The following is a 19,412-nucleotide window of genomic DNA, read 5'->3' as shown; positions in this document are numbered from 1 at the left end:
CCCCTAACCCTCTGAGACTCAGCTGCCCCTCTAGAAAATAGGACAATTCCTGCCTCACAGGGTTGGGGGCCTGGGGGCCTCGCTGATCCAAAGCCAGCTTGCTTCACCCCCAGATCTCACCTGCCCTGCTCTGCCCCATCCACAGGCTCCACTGAGTGAAGCCCTCATCAAAGACTCAGGAGGCCCCTGGCGGGGATAGCACCGTTTATTAAGAAAAATCAAGACAAAGACCACAGGAGGGTCCCTTCTAGGACACAGAGGCCAGGCGTCCCAACCCCACAGTCTGGGGGCCACTGGCAGGATGGCACTTGAGCTGGATCTTCAGGCTCCTGCAGATGGGGCAGGGTGGTCATATCCCCCTCCTCTCTCTCTCAGTCGTGAGTCCTGCCTTCCCCCACCTAAGGCACTAGCTCTTCCTGAGCACCAGCGGCATCCGTCCGTTGTCTGTTGGAGGAGTCCCTGGGCCTTCACTTCCAGATGGGTGGGGATGTGGCCTGGGGTGGGCGGGGCCCTATCAGTGCTGGGCTCTGCCTGTAGCAGCTCCTGGTAAGAGTTGGGGTGGGCCTTCCCTTACAGCCCCTGAGGGAGGGACCCCAGGCTGTGTGCTGGCAGGAGGGGGTGGGAATGCAGGCCAGGAGGACGTGGTAGGAGGGGGAGGCTGCCAGAGGAGGTGCCAGGGGCTGGGTGGAGGTGGGTGGGGGTGCTGAAAAACGAGCTGGTGGGGATGGGGACCGCCTGCCCAGGGGTGAGCTGCCTTTTGCTCCACAGCCGGCACTAAAGACAATTCCCAATCCTGAGTGGGTGGCAGAGACTCCTGCGATGCCCGTCTCAGGTAGCTGTGGGGCACCAGCCCACAAGCCGAGGTTGGCTCTCCTAGGAGTGAGAACTGCCCAAGGGCTGCAGAAACAGGCCACCCAGCTCTATCTGGGGGCTCCATCGGTGGGTAGGGGGACAGTGGGGGCAGTTCTGGGCCCACCCAGCCACTGTTCCTGACCCCAAGTCCTGGTGACTTTCTGAGGTGCCCACTCCCATCCAACCTGCCTTGCCGGCCAGCCTTGTGGCTTTGCCCAGCTGTGTGTGTGAGGGTGGCATGCCCACCTCCAGTCCAGCCCAGGGCGGTAGCAGCAAAGCGTGGCATCGCCTCGGTTTCTTACAAAAATTCATAATAATATTAATAATAATATACTCGACATTGTCGGGCTGGGGCGTGGCCCGGGAGTCCGTGTGGGGCAGGCAGGTGCCTACGAGGGGCAGGGGCGTGTGTTGGCCCCTGCCTGGGCGCGGTGCTGCAGGTCCAGGGGCTGTGGGGGCGGGGCGCCGGGTCGGGCCGAGTGCAGCACCAGGTTCTTGACACAGCCTGTGATGCCCGAGGAGAATCTGCCCCCGGTCAGCGTGGCCACGTCAGGGGCTCCGCCTGCCGGGAGGTGAGAGGACAGGGCCTGTGGGCTCCAGCAGCCCAGGAGGCGAGGAAGGCTGGGCGAGCTCTAGCCCTAAGGGAGTGCCGTTCCTGCCCCTGCCCTGAGAAGGAGCCCCAGACTTACCGATGTAGACGCTGCCCTTGGCGTTGACTGCCACGTTGGGACCTGGGGACCGGCCGCTGACCAGCTCCTCACCGTCGACTTGGATGGAACCTCTGCGGCCCTCCCTGCAGTGGAACTGGGTCAGGCCCCTTTCCACAAACTCCCTGGTCCTCCCCGGCCCCACGACAGAGTCCCCTCCCTCTGGTATCGAGACTCCAGACTCAGAAGTCTGTCCCTGTTCCCCAAGCTCTTTCTTTCCCCCGCTGAACGAGAGATCGGGCCCCACAAACACAGCTTCCTCATTTCTGCACCCAGGTTTCCTCCCACTCCTGGGGCACTCGCCTGCCCCCAGCGGAGTTCAGTCCGAGATGGAAGCCCGAGCCCTGGCTGGTGGGTTCTCCCCTCCCCTGGCTTCAAGTTCTGTCTCCACAGAGCTCAATACCTGCCTCTCTGCCCATGGTAGGGGGCGTCCTGCCCCACTCCAGAACGCTGGGCCCCATCCCGAGTGCCCGGCAGGGTCCCTTACCGCAGTGCTGTCACCCGGTGCCACTCGCCGTCATTGATGGGGTCCTCAGAGACCAGGCGGGCCTCCCCACTACCCAGCTGGTACCTGCAGTCATCCAGGCCCAAGAAGTATGAGCTGGGGCAGGACCGGGGGGTGGGGTGCTGGGACCAGGGAAGGGAGAGGAAGGGCCAGGTGCCAGGACCTACCTGAAGACAAGGTGCCCATCTTGAAGCCCGAGGCTGATGAAGTCCTTGCCTTGGCCGGCCTCTCCCACCTCCTGCCAGGGAAGCACAGGGTCTCTGGGGTCCCCCGCCTGGAGAGCAGAGGCTGCCGAGGCCAGGGTGCTCTGCTTTCCCCTCCCCCCACCACTCCGGCCACCAGGAAGCCAGCTTCCTGCCCCAGGAGCCCCAAGAGCCCAGCCGGATACCCACACTCACCACACCCTGCCAGAGCAGGAGGCCACTGGCTGTGCTGGTCCGAACCTCCAGCTCGATGGTCTCGGGCACCTCGGGCAGGCTGCGGAGGAAGAGCGGGTGAAGGGACAGAAGTCCCAGATTCCCATCCTCCCCATTAGGCCCATGGGCCCTTCCAATGCCAGTCTCACCTCCTGGAGAAGACACGGCCAGGGAAGGCAAGGAAGCCATCATCGTGGAAATAGGCTCCGTACTGCCCAGGGGCATCTGTGGGAGAGAGGAGGGTGGTGCCATACCTGCTGCATCAGGCATCAAAATCCCCCGTCAGTTCCCCTGACCCCCACCTCCACGCCAACATGCAGGACTAGGGGGCTCCGAGCCTGCAGTCCCTGGGGACCCACGGGGGCTGCCAACAGAATTCAGGGAGCCTATGACCTTGGATGGGAAAGCATTACACCTCAATTTCACTCACTTCTCACTGAAATTGAGCAGTTCTTTCAATGAGATGTAGGCAAGAAACCAAAGTAGCAGTGGTAGGACCTGCAACTTTGTTACTAGTATTTGCTTATCACATGACAGTAGCTGCAAATATTTCAAAATATCATTTACACATATTGCTGCTTTGAAATTGTGGTAGCTACTGAGATAACCAGATCTTGTTATTTGATGTGTTAATAAAGAAGCACATATATAGCAAGTCAGGAAACTTAAAACATGTTTTGATTACTTCAGCATAATTGCTTTCCTTAAATCAATGTATTTTATTTTATTTTATTTTGTGTAGTCAACAGGATCCGTGTCGGGTGACCCGCCATTCTACTTGCCAAATTCTGTCTGGCTTTAGCCCTGAAAGTCCCACATCCCAAGAAACCCCTCAGTCCGGAGCTACTGGGACCGTTGGTCACCTTGGACTGTGGCAATAAACGGTTCAGAGCCTTGGTGTTCTCTCCATCTTACAGAAGAGCAGGCAGGCTTGGGCGAGTGACTGGCCCAGGATGTCCATACTGTGTGTGGCTCCACACCCCCCCAGCCCTATCTGCTCATGACCCATCCCACAGGCCGGCACTGGCCACAGTAGCTCTGGCAGGGGACAAGAGTAGGGGACCCTCTGCTACCCTCCACCAAATGATGAGGAGAACGGCTGACATTTACCTAACACCTATGATGTGGCTGTGCGGGGACCGTCCCATCCAGCTACAGACACCATTGCATTTAACTCAATCCTTACAACAACCCTATGAATGAATATTATATATAGATAATTTTTATTTTATTTATTTATTTTTGAGATGGAGTCTCGCTCCATGGCCCAGGCTGGAGTGCAGTGGCACAATCTTGGTTCACTACAACCCCCGCCTCCCAGGTTCAAGCAATTCTCCTGCCTTGGCCTCCCGAGTAGCTGGGACTACAGGTGTGCACCACCACACCTGGCTAATTTTTGTATTTTTAGTAGAGATGGGGTTTCGCCATGTTGGCCATGCTGGTCTCGAACTGATCTCAGGTGATCCACCCACCTTGTCCTCCCAAAGTGCTGGGATGACAGGTGTGAGCCACCGCACCCAGCCTTATTTTTTATTTTTTTGAGACAGGGTCTCAGTCTGTTGCCCAGGCTAGAGTGCAGTGACACAATTGTAGCTCACTACAGCCTCGACCTCCTGGGCTCAAGTGATCCTTCTGCCTCAGCTGGGACCATAGCCATGTGCCACCACACCCAGCTAATTCTTAAATTTCTTGTAGAGATGAGGTCTCCCTGTGTTGCCCAGGTTGATCTTGAACTCCTGGGCTCAAGCAATCCTCCTGCCTGTCTCCTGAGTAGCTGGGACCATAGATGAGCACCACCATGCCCAGCTACTTTTTGTATTTTTTTGTAGAGACAGGATTTCGCCTTGTTGCCCAGGCTGGTCTGGAACTCCTGGTCTCAAGCAATCTGCCCGCCACAGCCTCCCAAAGTGCTGGGATTATAGGGGTGAGTCACCATACCCAGCTGAATATAGTATTTTTTTTTTTTTTTTTTGAGAGGGAGTTTCGCTCTTGTTGCCCAGGCTGGAGTGCAATGGTGCATGCAATCTTGGCTCATGGCAACCTCCACCTCCCAGGTTCAAGCGATTCTCCTGCCTCAGCCTCCGGAGTAGCTGGGATTATAGGCATGTGCCACCACGCCCAGCTAATTTTGTATTTTTAGTAGAGATGGGGTTTCTCCATGTTGGTCAGGCTGGTCTCAAATTCCCAACCTCAGGTGATCTGCCCACTTCAGCCTCCTAAAGCGCTGGGATTACAGGCGTGAGCCAGTGTGCCCGGCCAGCTGAACATAATATTAACAACAGCTAACATTCTGTACTGACTCTGTACCACACATTGTTCTAGGCATTTAAAATGCATTAAGTGGCCGGGCGCGGTGGCTTATGCCTGTAATCCAGCACTTTAGGACGGTGGCTTACACCTGTAATCCAGCACTTTAGGAAGCCAAGGGGGGCGGATCACCTGAGGTCAGGAGTTAGAGACAGGCCTGGCCAACATGGTGAAACCCCATCCCTACAAAAAATACAAAAATTAGCGGGGTGTGGTAGCAGGCACCTGTAATCCCAGCTACTCAGGAAGCTGAGGCAGCAGAATCGCTTGAGTCTGGGAGGCGGAGGTTGCAGTGAGCTGAGATTGTGCCACTGCACTCCAGCCTGGGTGAAAGAGCAAGACTCCACCTTAAAAAAAAATGCACTAAGTAATTTTACTCTCACATAAAATTTTATCCAAATCCTTAGGGAAAGATGTTACTCATCTCCATTTTATATGAGGCACAGAGAGGTTAAGCGACTCACCCAAAGTTCCACAGCTAGTAAGTGGGAGAGCTAGGATTTGAACCCAAGCAGGCTGGCTCCAAGTCTATACTCTTACCCACTATACCACTGCCTCGCCTATTATATTAGTGATACATAAGAAGAGATGTGTCTGTAAAGGGGTTAGCACAGTGTCCGTAAACATTCAATCAGCATTCACTCTTCACTGTTTCCTTAGCTTTTCAGTAGACCGTGGAATTCTTGGGAATGAGGGTCTTGCTTTATGCATCTTATATTTACTGCTCTCAGGGCAAGGATGGGCAACAATAGTTTGTTGACTGAATACATGAATACAGAGGAGGAAACTGAGGTCAGAGTGGTTTCAAAGGCCTGCCCAAGGTCACCCAGCCAGTAAGTGTGGGGCAGGCCCTAGCTCCACATGGCTGTGGTCTTCATTCTGTCTCTCTGCCCAGCAAGCTCCTCATATAAAGCTGTTCTGCTTGCAGGCCAGAATTGAGGGTGTGGGGTAACTGGAAGAGTGAGCTGAGCTGAAGCTGGGGAGGAGGCCATGGCAAGTACTCACCATTGCCCCCGCTGCCTTCAAGATGCCAGTCGGACTCTGCTATGCCATGTCCAGAGCCTATGGAGAAGGGCAGGGTCCAGTTGGTGGGCATAGACACCCGTGGGTACTATGTCGAGCTCCGGGGCCCCAAGACAGAGATGAAGTGGAGAGAAGCCAGGCCTGGGTACCTTGTTGGCAGCGTGGGCCAGAGAAGCCAGGGAGGCAGAGGCAGCGGGTGCCCTGGCAGGTGCCCCCATGCAGACAGGGTTCACGGAGCTGGCAGGGGTTCTCCTCGTGCTCACACAGGTCTCCTGTGGGCCAGGGCAGAGGCGAGTGGGTGGGTGGGTGGGCATGGGCTGGAGGTGTCGCTGACCACTTGTGCCCCTCCCCTCTGGTGCCCTGGGCAGGCTTTCCCACCTTTGAATCCATCTCGACACAGGCACTGGAACTCATACTCGCCAGCGGGCATGCACGTGGCACCATGTTGGCAAGGCTGGCGCTCACATGGGGAGCTGTCATAGCATTGCCCGATGCCCTGGCTGCCTAGGAAACTGTAGGTGAGGTCCAGCCGTTTGCCATTCACTGACACCTGTGGGGACAGGGACACCGAGGGACTAAAGGGGCCTGGGAGGCAGAGACCCAGGTGTACCAGCAGGGAGAAGAATGCAGTAGAGGGGAGCTGGGAGCCCACATTGGGCCCTGAGTGGCAGCATGGATTCTCGGTGTGGGGAGGGAGGCACAGGAGTTGAGTGCCTACTGTGTGCTAGAAACATTCATCCGTCAGTGCAGACAATCCTCTGCCCAACCTTTCAAAGTAGGTGTGATCATGCCCATTTTACAGAGGAGGAAACTGAGGCTCAGAGGTACAGTGTCCTGGCCCAGGGCCCGTGGGTGGCTGCAGGTGGAGGGGCCCAATGCCAAGGTGCTTGGAGAGCCGAGGAGGACACAAGGCTTGGCACCCCTCCCCTCCCGCTTGTCCCGAGGAGGCTGCTCTTACCTCGCCCACACAGCCGCGGAAGTGAGCGCTCATGTTGGTGGCTGGGGACAGTGGCACGGAAGGCTCCACACCCCCCAGGTAGAGCAGGGTGTGCAGGTTGAGGCCCTGGCTCTTGCCGGGCGAGGAGCGCAGCACAGGGCGTCCCCCATTCACCCGCAGGCTGCCGTCCTTGTTGAGACGCTCTGCAGACACGCGGTGCCAGCGGCCTAGGGCCAGCGGCTCGGCGCTCCGCAGAACGGCCAGCCCTGGGGAGGATGCCAGGCAGGGTTGGGCACATGGGGGCACACGGGGCTCCCTGCCCTCTCCACCACAAACAGGGCCCTGAGCAGATGGGGAATGCCCTACAGCCTTCTGTATTCCAGATGAGGAGCCCATGGCTCAGAGAGGGCTAGGGACTGGCCTCAAGTGACACAGAGACGTAATGCACAGGAAGAGGGGACTTGCCCTGATCCCTGCATTTATCCTCCCACGCCTCCCTGGGGCTTGGAGAGCCGAGGGGGGCACAAGGCTTGGTGTGCAGAGCCCCGCATTTGGTGCTGGGTGCTTACCTGACCCTAACTCATAGCGGAACTCCAGGTGGCCGCCCACCATCGCCAGGGACACGAAGTCCTCCACAGGCCCGCTCTTCCCCCCGCTGAACAGCAGGACCCCGTCAGGGGCGAGTGGCTTGAACTCCACGTCCAGGCGTAGCTCGTGGTGTGTGTTGGTGAGGGCGGGCAGTGCCAGGTAGGAGCCAGCACCCGACAGCGAAGGGGTGGTCACTGTCACACCTGCAGCAGCCACAGCTCAGCTGAGGCAGTGGGGATCCTGGACCCTCGGGTGGGGTCCAGCTACTCTGCCTTCCTCTGGGACCCTTGCCTGCCTCACTTTCCAGGCCCAGAGGCTCAGGACCAGTTGGCACCAGCTGCAGTGGCACAGGAGCCCCCCTGCCCTTGCACACGGGGCTGGGAGGAGCTCCAATATGACAGGGGTCCTCTTTGGGGGCCCTCACTCAATAAGGGGCTCAGGCTGGGCAGACATGTGGCCAGGTGACTTCAAGATCCTCTGGCTTGGGAATCGTTTTATCATCCGTAGGGCCCATCATGGCCTCAGAGTGCCCCACCCAGCCTCCCCAGCTGACACTAGGACCCTGGGGGTCTCAGGCCTGGCTCCCCTCACCTTCCTCACACCGCAACCCCGAGCGGCCCAGGTGGCAGCGGCAGGTGTAGCCTCGACCGTCAGGCCGGTTCACACAGGTGGCGTCGGGCCCACAGGCCTCTGGGGGGCACATAGGCCAGTGAAAAGACATGGAGGTGACTCTGGAGGGAGGGGGGTCCTGATGCCAGAGGTCTGCCCATCACACCCCGGGGGGCTGGGCTAGTGAGGGCCAGGCCAGCCTCCTGGGAGGCCTTGGAGGAGGGAACTAAGCAGAGCAAGGCGGGAGCCAGAAGAGGCCACAGGGAGGACTGCAGGGGAAGCAGTCGAGGGACTCTGTGTGTCTGCAGGTTCTTCAGAGACTGGACAGTGTTGGAGGGGGAGCACCTGGTGGCAGGTAATGGGGTGGGCACCTGGGCAATAAGATGGGACTGGGGGCCGGGCGTGGGGGCTCGTGCCTGTAATCCCAGCACTTTGGGAGGCCGAGGCGGGTGGATCACCTGAGGTCAGGAGTTCAAGACCAGCCATGGCCAACGTAGTGAAACCCCGCCTCTACTAAAAATGCAAAAAATTTAGCCAGGGGTGGTGGCAGACACTTGTATTCCCAGCTACTCAGGAGGCTGAGGCAGGAGAATCGCTTGAACCCGGGAGGTGGAAGTTGCAGTGAGCTGAGATCGTGCCCCTGCACTCCAGCCTGGGCAACAAGAGCGAAACTTCGTCTCAAAAAAAAAAAAAAAAAAAAAAGATGGGGCTGGGGGTGGGGGAGTGCCTGGGTGGCGGGGTAGTGGTAAGAATTTGGTCAGCAGGGCTGGAGGAGGGGAAGCAGCAGTGATGGGGTGAGGGCCTTTGGGTAGCAGAGATGGGGGATGGGTACGTGGGAGGAGTGGAGATTGCTCAGGTGAGAGTGGGGGGTGTGGAAGTGCCCCAGTGGTTGAGATGGTGGTGGATATGGGGAGGCAGCAAAGGGAAGAGGCAGGCCCTGGGGCGACAGCGACTGGCGGTCGGGGTGCGTACCTGGATGGCAGTGCAGGGCCTGCGAGTGCTCACAGCGGCTCCCGGTGAAGCCAGCTGGGCAGACGCACACGTAGCTGCTGCTCTCAGAGTCATGGCACTGACCGCCATTCTGCAAAGCAGCCCCCAGAAGTAAGGCCGAGAACATTCAGTACCCCCCATAATCCCCACAGGGGCCAGCCATGGCTAGGGGTGGAGGCCACGGCAGCCAGGTGGTATGTGGGGTGTGGGGTCACCTGGCAGGGCCGGTCCCGACAGGTGGGGCAGTGGGAGATGCCGTGCGCCGTGAGGTTGAGATCATGGAAGACGATCTCCTCGCCCTGGATGCGCAGCTCCCGCACACAGCCTGGGAGGTGAGTGGGCAGGATGAGCACAGGGCAGGGTGTCCCAGCCCATACCCTGAGGTGCCCTCCCAGGCTCCCCAGGGCTCTTCCAGCCAGCCAGGTAAGGCCCAGCCTCAGCTGGAGGTGGGGAGGGGGCTCACCTATGAAGCCACTGCTCAGCCCCGCCTTGGGGATGGCACCATAGTCAGGGTAGCCACCCAGGTAGAGTTCCTCGTTCAGGTCCAGGCCCTGGAACTTGCCCTGGGGAGGTGGGGAAGTCAGGAATGGCAACAGAGGCTGGGCAAGGGTGGGATGAGGGCTGGAAGTAGCAGTATGGGGTTGGGTCTCACCTGGGAGGTCCCGTTGACCGGGGCCAGGTCACCCACAATCAGGGAGCCCTGGGTGAGGCTGCGCAGCAGGGTCACGGTGTGGAAATGGCCCAGGGCCAGTGGTGTGGGGTGGCGGATGGTGGCCATGCCTGAGCCTGCATCGAACCTGCTCCGTGGGGCAGGCCGGGGCAGGAGAGAGTGGATAGGGGGTTTGTAAGAAGGGCTAGGGGCCCAGTTGGGTAGAGGGGCCCCAGAGGAGGGATGTCACCACTTCCTGCAGTCCCAGCCCTGGGGCTGTTCCCGTTCCTGTCCCTGTCTTGTCGTCCCTCCCCGTGACCCATCCCCTGGATCTTCTCTCCTCACATCCTTTTGCTGGGAGCTTTCCCAGAGCAGCCCACAGGGACCCCAGGCTCAGCGCCCTGCAGCCTAGCACCTGGCCTGCCTGTTCCTCTGAGGACTCCTCTCTCCCTGTGATCACCTTGTTTCTCTGTTTATGGCTTGTTTATTCTTCCCCAGTGAGACTACACCTCTCCCCACAAGAGCCAGAATTTGGTCTGTTTTGTTTTACCTGTATCAGTGCCTGGCACACATGGGGTGGTCAGCAAATAACTGATGCATGCATGAATGAATGAATGAATGAATGAATCCTGGCCTGCAGCAGTCCCAAGTCTGAGGTTGCACCCTCCTCCACCTGACTGGCATACTATTCCTACTCTAGCAGATTGGGTGGTCACCAAGGGTAACGGCCACATTTTCTCCTTCCTCCAGATCTCCTTTGTATAATGGAGCCCAGGGTAGCACTTGCCAGACCAAAGCCCTGTGTCCAGTCCCCCTGTAGGTGGGGAGGCTGGGGGTCTCACCGGAACTCGGGCCTTCCCCCCACGAGGCCGAAGGAGATGAAGTCGGGCTGCCGGTTGGCCAGGTTGGTGGGGCTCCCTGGGACTCGCTTCTGCCCGTTGTACAGCAGCATCCCTGGGTGGGCACCACTGTGTAAGGGGCCCCCTTCCAGCCACAGGCTCCCCGTCCTCCCCCACCCTAGAAACCACCCAAGCTCTTGAGCCTGTCCACTCTTGGGACCTGTCCCTCCCTCTGGCACTCCTCACACAGCCAGGGCCTTCTCACTATCTCAGGGCTGGTGCCCCAAACGCAAGGGCCTTACTGAGCGCCCCTAGAAAGAAACTGAATTTGCTTCACACACACTGGAGTCTCCCTCAAGGGGGAGAGGGAGGCAGAGACTCACCCGAGTAGAGAAGGAGGCCTGGACAGTGAAAGTCAGAGACCCGTAAGAGACGAGAGAAAGAGAGGAGGAAAGGGTGAGATGGAGGCAGAGGAGGGAGGAAGGAGCAGAGATGGGGAAAGGAAGCTGGGACAGGAGGACTGGGGGTGATGCCCCGGTGGCAGAGGAGCCACGAGGAGGCTGGAGATATCACAGAGGCAGGGATGGAGAAGCCGGGAGGCACAAGAGAAGGCACACCAGGGTGGAGGCCCAGAGGTCTGGGGGCTTCTGGAGAGGGAGGGCTGAGGGATTGGGGCAGGACTGAGGGGCAGCCAGGGCTCCTGCCATGATGGCAGTTACTCCACGAGGTCCCTCAACCCAGGCCAGCCCACCCCGCAAATTAACCCTCCTGCTCACCATCGGCTGAGTCGGGCCGGAAGGTGATCTTGATCTCGAACTTCCTGTAGGCATCCTTGATGGTGGGCAGTGGTAGGAAGGAGTAGGGGGTCTGCGTGAAGTAGGGCACCACCCGCTCTGCCAGCAGAGAGCACAGCTGAAGACCCTGCCAGTCAGGGAGTGGGCAGGGCACTGCCAATTCTTAGGGGTGGTGTCTTACCTGGCACCTGCAGGTGGGCAAAGGCTTTGACCTTGCCCTGGCGGTTAGTGGCGGTGCAGACGTAGGTACCTGCGTCCTGGGGTTGGACTGAGGGCAGCATCAGCATGTTGTTCTCCAGGCGGCTGTCAGGTGGCAGACTGCCATCCAGCTGCAAATGCACCAGCACTGAGGGCCCTGGCCTTGGCCCACGGCTCCAGGGGCCCACCTCCCATCTGTGCCTCAGGCCCACCTTCCAACATTGAGCGTTTGCTCTTGGCCAAGCCTGTGCCACATCCTGGGGACACTGAGACGCTTCAGATCTGTTCCCAGCCCCCAAGTCATGCCTGCTGGTTCCCTCTCCAGCACTTACCTTGCTCCAGCTGATGTCAGGAGTGGGGTAGCCTGAGGCTATGCAGGGGAAGACAGCTGCAGAACCAGCAGGCACACGGACTTCTTGGGGCATTGAGATCTGGGGCAAGGCTGAGAGGCATGGAAGAGACATAGGCCGTCAACATGACAGTCACAGATATGTGCCCAGCCTGCACCCTGATTCATTTCATCTTCACACCACCCCTTGAAGGAAGCCACTACATTCCATTTCACAGATGAGGAAATTATGGCTCAGAGGGGAAAAGAGGCTGTTTGCTCCTGGTTGGGCAGAGTCAGGATTCAGGGCCAGATCCATTTCACTCCACAGCCTGAGACCTCTTCAACATGCCTGGGCAAAAAATTGTGCAGCCCTTTGGGGACCTGAGAAGTGCACACTAGGGGCAGTATAGGTAAGAAAGTTTGGAGGCAAGTCACAGGGCTTGGGGTAAAAAGGAATTGCCTTTAAAGAACACACAGTGTTTGTGTCTGCCCTGCATCTGTTGTCCTTGTTTTACTCTCTATTAGGTCTGTTTGTTGACTGGGTTATGTCTCTGCCCTCAGACTATGCTGCAGGTCTCTCCCAGCAGAGCAGGCACTCCCTGCAGATGAGGACAAGGTTTCTTTTTTCTTCTTGATGCTCTATGGCCTAGCTCTCTCCCTGTACATTCCAGGCTGCCCTGCGGGAATCTCACTTTTATCCCCTGCTGCTGCCACCTGTTATGAAACCTGCCCCTTAAACACACACAATGGAAAATGTCCCAAGTGAACAGAAAGGAAGAGCAGAGCGGGCAGGCAGAAGATGGCAGCAGGAGAAGCCCCTGCCCCACTCACTGTCCCCCAACAAAAGCGCCCACTGGCCTTCACCTTGCACAAGCAGCAGGACGTGGGATTGTGTGGTGCCAGCTGCGTTGGTGGCAGTGCAGCGATACTGTCCCGCATCAGCCAGCTCTACGTGGGCGATCCTGACGACACCTCCGCTCTGCACAATGCCTGGCCGCAGGTGCCCTCCAACTTTGCTCCATGTCACCTGAGGCTTGGGGTCACCCAGTGCCAGGCATTCGAACTCCACCGCGTGGCCAACCACCACAGTCTGCACAGAGGTCCGGATGTTGATGAGCACCGAGGGCAGGGCTGGGGAGGAGGGAGGCAGAGGTCCAGTGAGATCAGTCACTGCAGGCCTGGCCCGAGGGAGGCCATAGACTGCCCAAGGAAAGGTGAGCACTGAAGCTCCAGCATTCATTCATTCCTCATTCACTTTTTCATGCATTCACTCACAAACACACTCACTTGTCAGGTCTTATGCATTTACTCACTCACGTGTCCACTTCTTTTTTTTTTTAGACAAAGGGTCTTGGCTGTATTCACAGGTGTGATCACGGCTCACTACAGCCTAGAATTCATGTGCTCAAGCAATGCTCCCAGCTTAGCCTCCTGAGTAGGTGGGACTACAGGTGCGTTCCACCATGCCCGGTTCACACTGATTCAATCTTCATCGGTTCATCTGAGCACACACACACTCCATCCATATCCTTCTTCCCTCCCTTGAAATATTTATCAAGCCCCTTTTACTCTATGCTAGACATAAGCAAGGCAAAATAGAATAATTCTCTTTATTCTGACACATTTAGGGGGGATTCCTAGGGAACAGGGTCTGGGCCTTGTGCCTCTCTGCCTTTCTCATCTCTGCTCCCTGCTCTTAGCAGAGGCCTGAAGCCACCCTCCTACCTTGGACAACCAGCTGGGCACTGGCCTGGGCCTTCCCCCAAGGTCCATGGGCCTGGCATATATACGTCCCTTGGCAGCTCTGGTCCAAGTTCTGGATTCTATAAAGAAAAAATAATAAGACATCAGGGAGTTGAAAACAACTGATAGAATGCTTGGCAATTGGGCTGGCTGAGGCAGGCGGATCACTTGAGATCAGGAGCTTGAGACCAGCCTGGCCAACATGGTGAAACCCTGTTTCTACTAAACATACAAAAATTAGCCAGGCGTGGTGGCACACGCCTGTAATCCCAGATACTTGGGAGACTGAGGCACGAGAAACGCTTGAACCCGGGAGGCGGAGGTTGCAGTAAGCCGAGATTGCGCCACTGCACTCCAGCGTGGGTGACAGAGTAAGATTCCATCTCAAAAAAAAAAAAAAAAAAAAAAAAGAATGCTTTGCAATTGTGTGGGCATTAAAAACTGATGTAGAACAGCACGCAGTGTTGCATTCTAGTTTCCCAATAACCACTAGAGGTAGGCAGGCAGGTTGGGGGGCACCACGCTCATTTTAGACAAAGACCTTATGGTCTAGGGCTCAAGATTACACAGTTATCAAGTAGCAGAGCTGAGATCTAGGGTCATTTGTGTATTTCTGGCCCCAGGGCCTGTTCTCTTTCCTCCGCTAATAATAAATATGAATGGGCCACTGTTTACTGAAGGCCTTCCAAGCACCAAGCACTGTGCAAGTGCTTCAGACAATCTCCTTTCAGTCTTTTTTCTTTCTGAGATGGAGTTTTGCTCTTGTCACCCAGGCTGGAATGCAATGGTGCGATCTCGGCTCACTGCAACTTCCGCCTCCTGGGTTCAAGTGATTCTCCTGCCTCAGCCGCCAGCGTAGTTGGGATTACAGGTGCCCACCACCACACCCAGTTAATTTTTTGTATTTTTAGTAGAGGCAGGGTTTCACCATGTTGGCCAGGCTGGTCTCAAACTCCTGACCTCAGGTGATCTGCCCGCCTCAGCCTCCCAAAGTGCTGGGATTACAGGCATGAGCCACCGTGCCTGGACCTCATTCAGTCTTATATAACCCACTGTACAGCTGAGAACACTGAGGATCAGAGAGGTAAAGTGATGTGTCCAAGGACAGTGCTTCATGTTGCGCCCCCTGGGGCAGGTGCTTTAACTCTGCTCACTGTTGAGCCTTGGGCTATGCTGCCCAAGTCCAGTCCTGCCCCCGGCCCCACTCACCGGAGCACCCCATCCTGCACGCTGTGACCCGGAGGCAGCTGGCCCCCTTCCTTGAACCAACGGAGCTGGGTACCCCGGTCGCTGGGCACAGCACAGTGGAACTCAACGCTGGCCCCAATGCTCTTGGTCTCTAGCTGAGGCGTGACCTGCACGGTGGGCGTGGACCCTGCTGGGATGGAGGTGGCAGGGAGAGAGCTGGGAGGGCCTGTGGGGACATGTATGAGGTTCTGCAGGTATATGTGTGTGTGATGTCCCTGATGCCCCTCCAGGGACCCAGGAAACCCCCAGCCCAACATTCAAGGAATGTTCTCCTGATAGCCTCTCTGACCAGGGAAAAAAGACCATTCAGTGGCAGATTCATTCATCTGCACACACAGCTGCCATTCCACCAACATGGATAAGGGCCTGTGGAGTGCTGGGCTCTGTTTCCACAGCTCCTCGCTTCTGGGTGGGGAGGGCAGGCCACGAAAAGAGTGGGAGGGACTCAAGACTTTTTTTGAGACGGAGTCTCGCTCTGTTCCCAGGCTGGAGTGCAGTGGCACGATCTCAGCTCACTGCAACGTCCACCTCCCGGGTTCAAGCGATTCTCCTGCCTCAGCCTCCCGAGTAGCTGAGACTACAGGTGCGCCACCATGCCTGGCTAATTTTTTTTTTTTTTTGTATTTTAGTAGAGACGGGGTTTCACTATGTTGCCCAGGCTGGTCTCCAACTCCTGAGCTCAGGCAATCTGCCTGCCTCGGCCTCCCAAGGTGCTAGGATTACAGGCGTGAGCCACCGCGCCCGGCCATACTCAGACATTTTAAGGAAGGACAGCAAAGCCTATTCTGCCTGCAGTTTAAATAAGAGAATCCAGGGACTTGGCCATGGCAAAGACACCTACACATGCAGGGGACAGATGGGAGGCGGGGGCTGATGCATACTGTCCCCATTTACTAAGTGCCTACTGCAAGCCACAGTTTTACATCTGTGTTTACCTCTGTGTACCTTTCCAACTCAGCCTACATGGTTGGCATTGTTCTCTCCACTTTACAGATAAAGAAACTGAGGCTCAGGACGAGTGCAGTGGCTCACGCCGGTAATCCCAGCACTTTGGGAGGCTGAGGTGGGTGGATCACATGAGGTCAGGAGTTCGAGACCAGCCTGGCCAACATGGCAAATCCCCTTCTCTACTAAAAACACAAAAATTAGCCAAGCGTGGTGGCGTGTGCCTGTAGTGCCAGCTACTCGGGAGGCTGAGGCACGAGAAAGGCTTGAACTCGGGAGATGGAGGTTGCAGTGAACCGAGATCATGCCACTGCACTCCAGCCTGGGTGAAAGAGTGAGATTCTGTCTCAAAAAAAAAAAAAAAAAAAAAGAAAGAAACTGAGGCTCAAAAAGGTTCAGTGACTTGGCCAAGGTTGCACAGCCAGCAAATGGCCAAGCTGTGCTTTGAACCCAGGTCTGAGTCCACAGTCCAGGCCCTTGACCAGTGGGCTACATGCTGTGCTGCTTTAAGTTTGGGGCCCAAAAGCCCTCATTTGTATCATTGATGCAGGAGGCCATGGAAATGCTGGGCTCTCTGAAGATCCACTGAAGCCCTGGGCGTGCTGGGGTGGGTGCTCCTGTCACTCATTCACTGTTGTCCCTGTCAGGCATTTACCCAGCCCATCCTGGGCCTTGTTGCCCTCAATTAAGCCCAGGGCTGCTGAGATGCCTGGGTCCAGGCCCTGCCCTGAGCATTCTCACTGCCTGGCAGGGGAGGCAGGCTGGGGTGCTTATGTACACAGAATGGTTTCCTTTGGCAGTGCCAGGGCTGTGCCAAAGGTGGGGAGCAGCCGTGAGAGCCAGAGGAGCTGAGCACACATGATGGAGGGCTTCCTGGAGGTGGCAAGCCTGCCTCGGGCCCTGGAGAGTAGGGGAGATGAGGGCATTCCAGGTGGGGTTATGGAGGGAGGCCTTCCCACCCGAGTCTGCCTAGCTGGGTCATCAAAGGGCCAGGAGGAAAGGTGATCCCCTTCCACGCTGAGCCGGGGCTGCTTACCTTGGACGAGCAGCTGGGCAAAGGCCTCGGCTGAGCCCACCTTGTTGGTGACCCGGCAGCGGTAGCGGCCTGAGTCCTCAGGGGCTGCACGCTCAAAGTGCAGCAGCTCGTTCCTGGCGGTCGCCCTCCCAGGAAGGCTGCTGCCCACGCGGCTCCACTGGAAGGTGAGTGGGGGTGTCCCGTGAGCCAGGCACTGGAGCTGCACCGTCTCCCCTGCCTGCACCGAAGCGTGCTCTGGGACCGTGGTGGCATATGGTGGGCCTGAGTGGGGGGACATAGAGGTCAGGATGGGGGAGGGCAAAGGTCAGAATGGCAGCAGGTCGTTGGATCCAGTGTCCAGGGAAGCTGAATGGTGAGCCCAGAGGACTGGGGATAAGGAAAGCAAAGGTCCCAGGCCAGGGTGTGGGTGTCGGGCAGGGCAGGCTCCAGGACCCTGCAGCGCCTGGAGACCTCTGGATGGGGTTCCTGGGGTTCTGTGTGGGGTGGAGCCTAGTCGGGGGGCTCAGATCTCCATTTGGTGCAGACAAAGAAGGGATGAGGCCTTACTCTCCACGTGCAGGATGATGGTGGCCTCAGCGTGCCCGGCAGGGCTAGTGGCATTGCAGATGTACTGGCCCGAGTCCTGCTGGGCTACCCGGGGTATGATGAGTGTGTCACCTTCCAGCCGGTGCTGCCAGGGCAGTGGGGAACGCAGCTTGGACCAGTGGATGGTGGGCGCGGGGCTGCCTGTGGAGTCGAGTGGAAGATGACAGAAGTCACTGGGCTACCTCAGGGACCCGCAGAGGGTGGCCATGGTGAGGAAGGGCCCTGGGTGATCCTGTCCCTCTATGGGGACCCCAGTTGGGTTCCTCGGCCATCACTTGGGGATGCTAGCAACACGGTCTCCCCGTACTCCCCACCCCTGGGCATGACATCATCTCTAGATCACATGTGTCTACATTTCAGACCCCAGGGCATCCCTGCCCTGCCAGCCCTATGTGCCAGCCCTTGGCCACACCTGTGGCTGAGCAGCGCAAGGTGGCCGTGTGTCCAGCCTCCACAGTCAGCTCAGCTTCTTCAGCTTGGACCTGAGGGGCCCCTGGGGCCATGGCGCCCGTGTCCACGATCAACTCCACCTGCTTCTGTGCTGTGCCTAGTGCATTCTGAGCAAGGCACACATAAGTGCCCGCATCTGATGGTTTAGCTGATGAAATCTGGGAGAAAGCAAGGAGGCTGGTTATGTGGGGACTCAGTGGGGACTCTGATGTCAGTCCCAGCTCTGGCTTGGTCTTCCCTATTTCCTCTACCCTGCCTTGGTATTTATTTATTTACTTATTTATATATTTATTTTTTGAGACAGGGTCTTACTCTGTTGCACAGGTTGGAGTGCAGTGGCACCATCTGGCTCATTGCAACCTCTGCCTCCTGGGCTCAAGCAATCCTCTCACCTCAGCCTCCTGAATAGCTGGGACTACAGGTATGTGCCATCACACTCAGCTAATTTTGTTTGTTTTTTGAGGGTCTCGCTCTGTCACCCAGGCTGCAGTGCTGTGGCACGATCTCTGCTCACTGAAAGCTCTACCTCCCAGGTTCACATCATTCTCCTGCCTCAGCCTCCTGAGTAGCTGGGACTATAGGCACCCGCCATCACGCCTGGCTAATTTTTTTGTATTTTTAGTAGAGACGGGGTTTCACCATGTTAGCCAGGATGGTCTCAATCTCCTGACCTTGTGATCCGCCCGCCTCAGCCTCCCAAATTGCTAGGATTACAGGTGTGAGCCACTGCACCCAGCCTAATTTTGTATTTTTAGTAGAGACGGGGTTTCACCATATTGGCCAGGGTGGTCTCGAACTCCTGACCTCAGGTGATCCACCCACTTTGGCCTCCCAGGCTGTTCTCAAACTCTTGGGCTCAAGTGATCTTCCTGCCTCAGCCTCTCAAAGTGCTGGGATTACAGGCACGTGCCACCATGCCTGGCCCTTTCCTTGGTTTTTAGCTGTCCCATCTGGTTGCTTGAGGGCTCACCCTCATGACACCCCATTAGTCCATCCATCCACTTGGCCTTCGACCCACCCTCCCACTCATTCTTTCTTCCTTCTCCTACCTTCCTTCTCTCTTCCCTCTCATCTTCCAGTCTATTCGTCATCCACCCATCCCATCCCATTCTTCCCTTCCTCTCTCCATCCACTCATCACCACCTGCCCATCCACTACTATCTCCTCCAAGCACCCGCTCAAGGCTGGGCCATGGACTGGGCCTCAGACCCAGAGAGGCAGCCCCAGCTTCACCTGCAGCACCGCGTGGCTGTCCATGAGCCCATATGTCCGCTGCTCCAACTTGGCAGGGGTGCTGCTGATCCGGGTCCAACGAGCAGAGGAGCGGGGCTCCCCGGCACTGACACACTCCAGGGTGACAGCCTTTCCCACTTTCACCCACACGGGGCCCTCGGGGAGCACGGACACTGTAGGGGGCCCTGTGCGGAGGAATGACAACCACTGACACACAGGCAGGGCTCTGCTGCTCACCCACACTGCCATGGCCTCCAGCTTAGTAACTGCTGGGTGGGCACCTGTCTCCCCACTGCACTGAGGTGGAAACTGAGGCTCAGAGAGGGAGAATGCCCAAGACAGAGTCAATGGTGGAAGGAGGATTTAAAGTTGGAGGCTCTGAGCTGAGAATCAGGGCTGGAAACAGGGCAGAGCCCCACAGGGTCAA

General features: G+C 57.4%; 1 protein-coding gene across 5 annotated transcripts in view; it reads right to left on the bottom strand.

Annotated features, from left to right (window-relative positions):
* Positions 1–189: 189 nt before the first annotated feature.
* HSPG2 (heparan sulfate proteoglycan 2) overlaps positions 190–19,412 on the bottom strand; it is a 114,953-nt gene continuing 95,730 nt past the window's right edge. For 4 of the 5 annotated variants that reach the window (XM_016955956.4, XM_016955965.4, XM_016955970.4 and 1 more), the window contains 27 exons: positions 18,986–19,170; positions 17,715–17,910; positions 17,264–17,443; positions 16,718–16,978; positions 14,698–14,902; positions 13,471–13,568; positions 12,610–12,876; positions 11,747–11,856; positions 11,398–11,545; positions 11,199–11,315; positions 10,426–10,537; positions 9,587–9,731; positions 9,398–9,497; positions 9,150–9,259; positions 8,917–9,025; positions 7,927–8,025; positions 7,317–7,538; positions 6,769–7,013; positions 6,189–6,360; positions 5,960–6,082; positions 5,793–5,849; positions 2,630–2,705; positions 2,463–2,541; positions 2,232–2,302; positions 2,047–2,130; positions 1,542–1,645; positions 190–1,414 (listed from right to left, as the gene is read on the bottom strand). In XM_016955956.4, the coding sequence (XP_016811445.3) occupies positions 1,242–1,414; positions 1,542–1,645; positions 2,047–2,130; positions 2,232–2,302; positions 2,463–2,541; positions 2,630–2,705; positions 5,793–5,849; positions 5,960–6,082; positions 6,189–6,360; positions 6,769–7,013; positions 7,317–7,538; positions 7,927–8,025; positions 8,917–9,025; positions 9,150–9,259; positions 9,398–9,497; positions 9,587–9,731; positions 10,426–10,537; positions 11,199–11,315; positions 11,398–11,545; positions 11,747–11,856; positions 12,610–12,876; positions 13,471–13,568; positions 14,698–14,902; positions 16,718–16,978; positions 17,264–17,443; positions 17,715–17,910; positions 18,986–19,170 (3,848 nt within the window). In that variant the 3' untranslated portion in view covers positions 190–1,241. Of the gene's footprint in view, positions 1,415–1,541; positions 1,646–2,046; positions 2,131–2,231; positions 2,303–2,462; positions 2,542–2,629; positions 2,706–5,792; positions 5,850–5,959; positions 6,083–6,188; positions 6,361–6,768; positions 7,014–7,316; positions 7,539–7,926; positions 8,026–8,916; positions 9,026–9,149; positions 9,260–9,397; positions 9,498–9,586; positions 9,732–10,425; positions 10,538–10,643; positions 10,824–11,198; positions 11,316–11,397; positions 11,546–11,746; positions 11,857–12,609; positions 12,877–13,470; positions 13,569–14,697; positions 14,903–16,717; positions 16,979–17,263; positions 17,444–17,714; positions 17,911–18,985; positions 19,171–19,412 lie in introns of those variants that run through there. The other variant, XM_016955984.4, reaches the window with a different exon arrangement.

This window comes from Pan troglodytes, chromosome 1 (genome assembly GCF_028858775.2).
Source record: "Pan troglodytes isolate AG18354 chromosome 1, NHGRI_mPanTro3-v2.0_pri, whole genome shotgun sequence".
Taxonomy (NCBI): domain Eukaryota; kingdom Metazoa; phylum Chordata; class Mammalia; order Primates; family Hominidae; genus Pan; species Pan troglodytes.
Note: the sequence above shows the minus strand (reverse complement) of the source record. Positions and strands in the feature narration are given on the sequence as shown.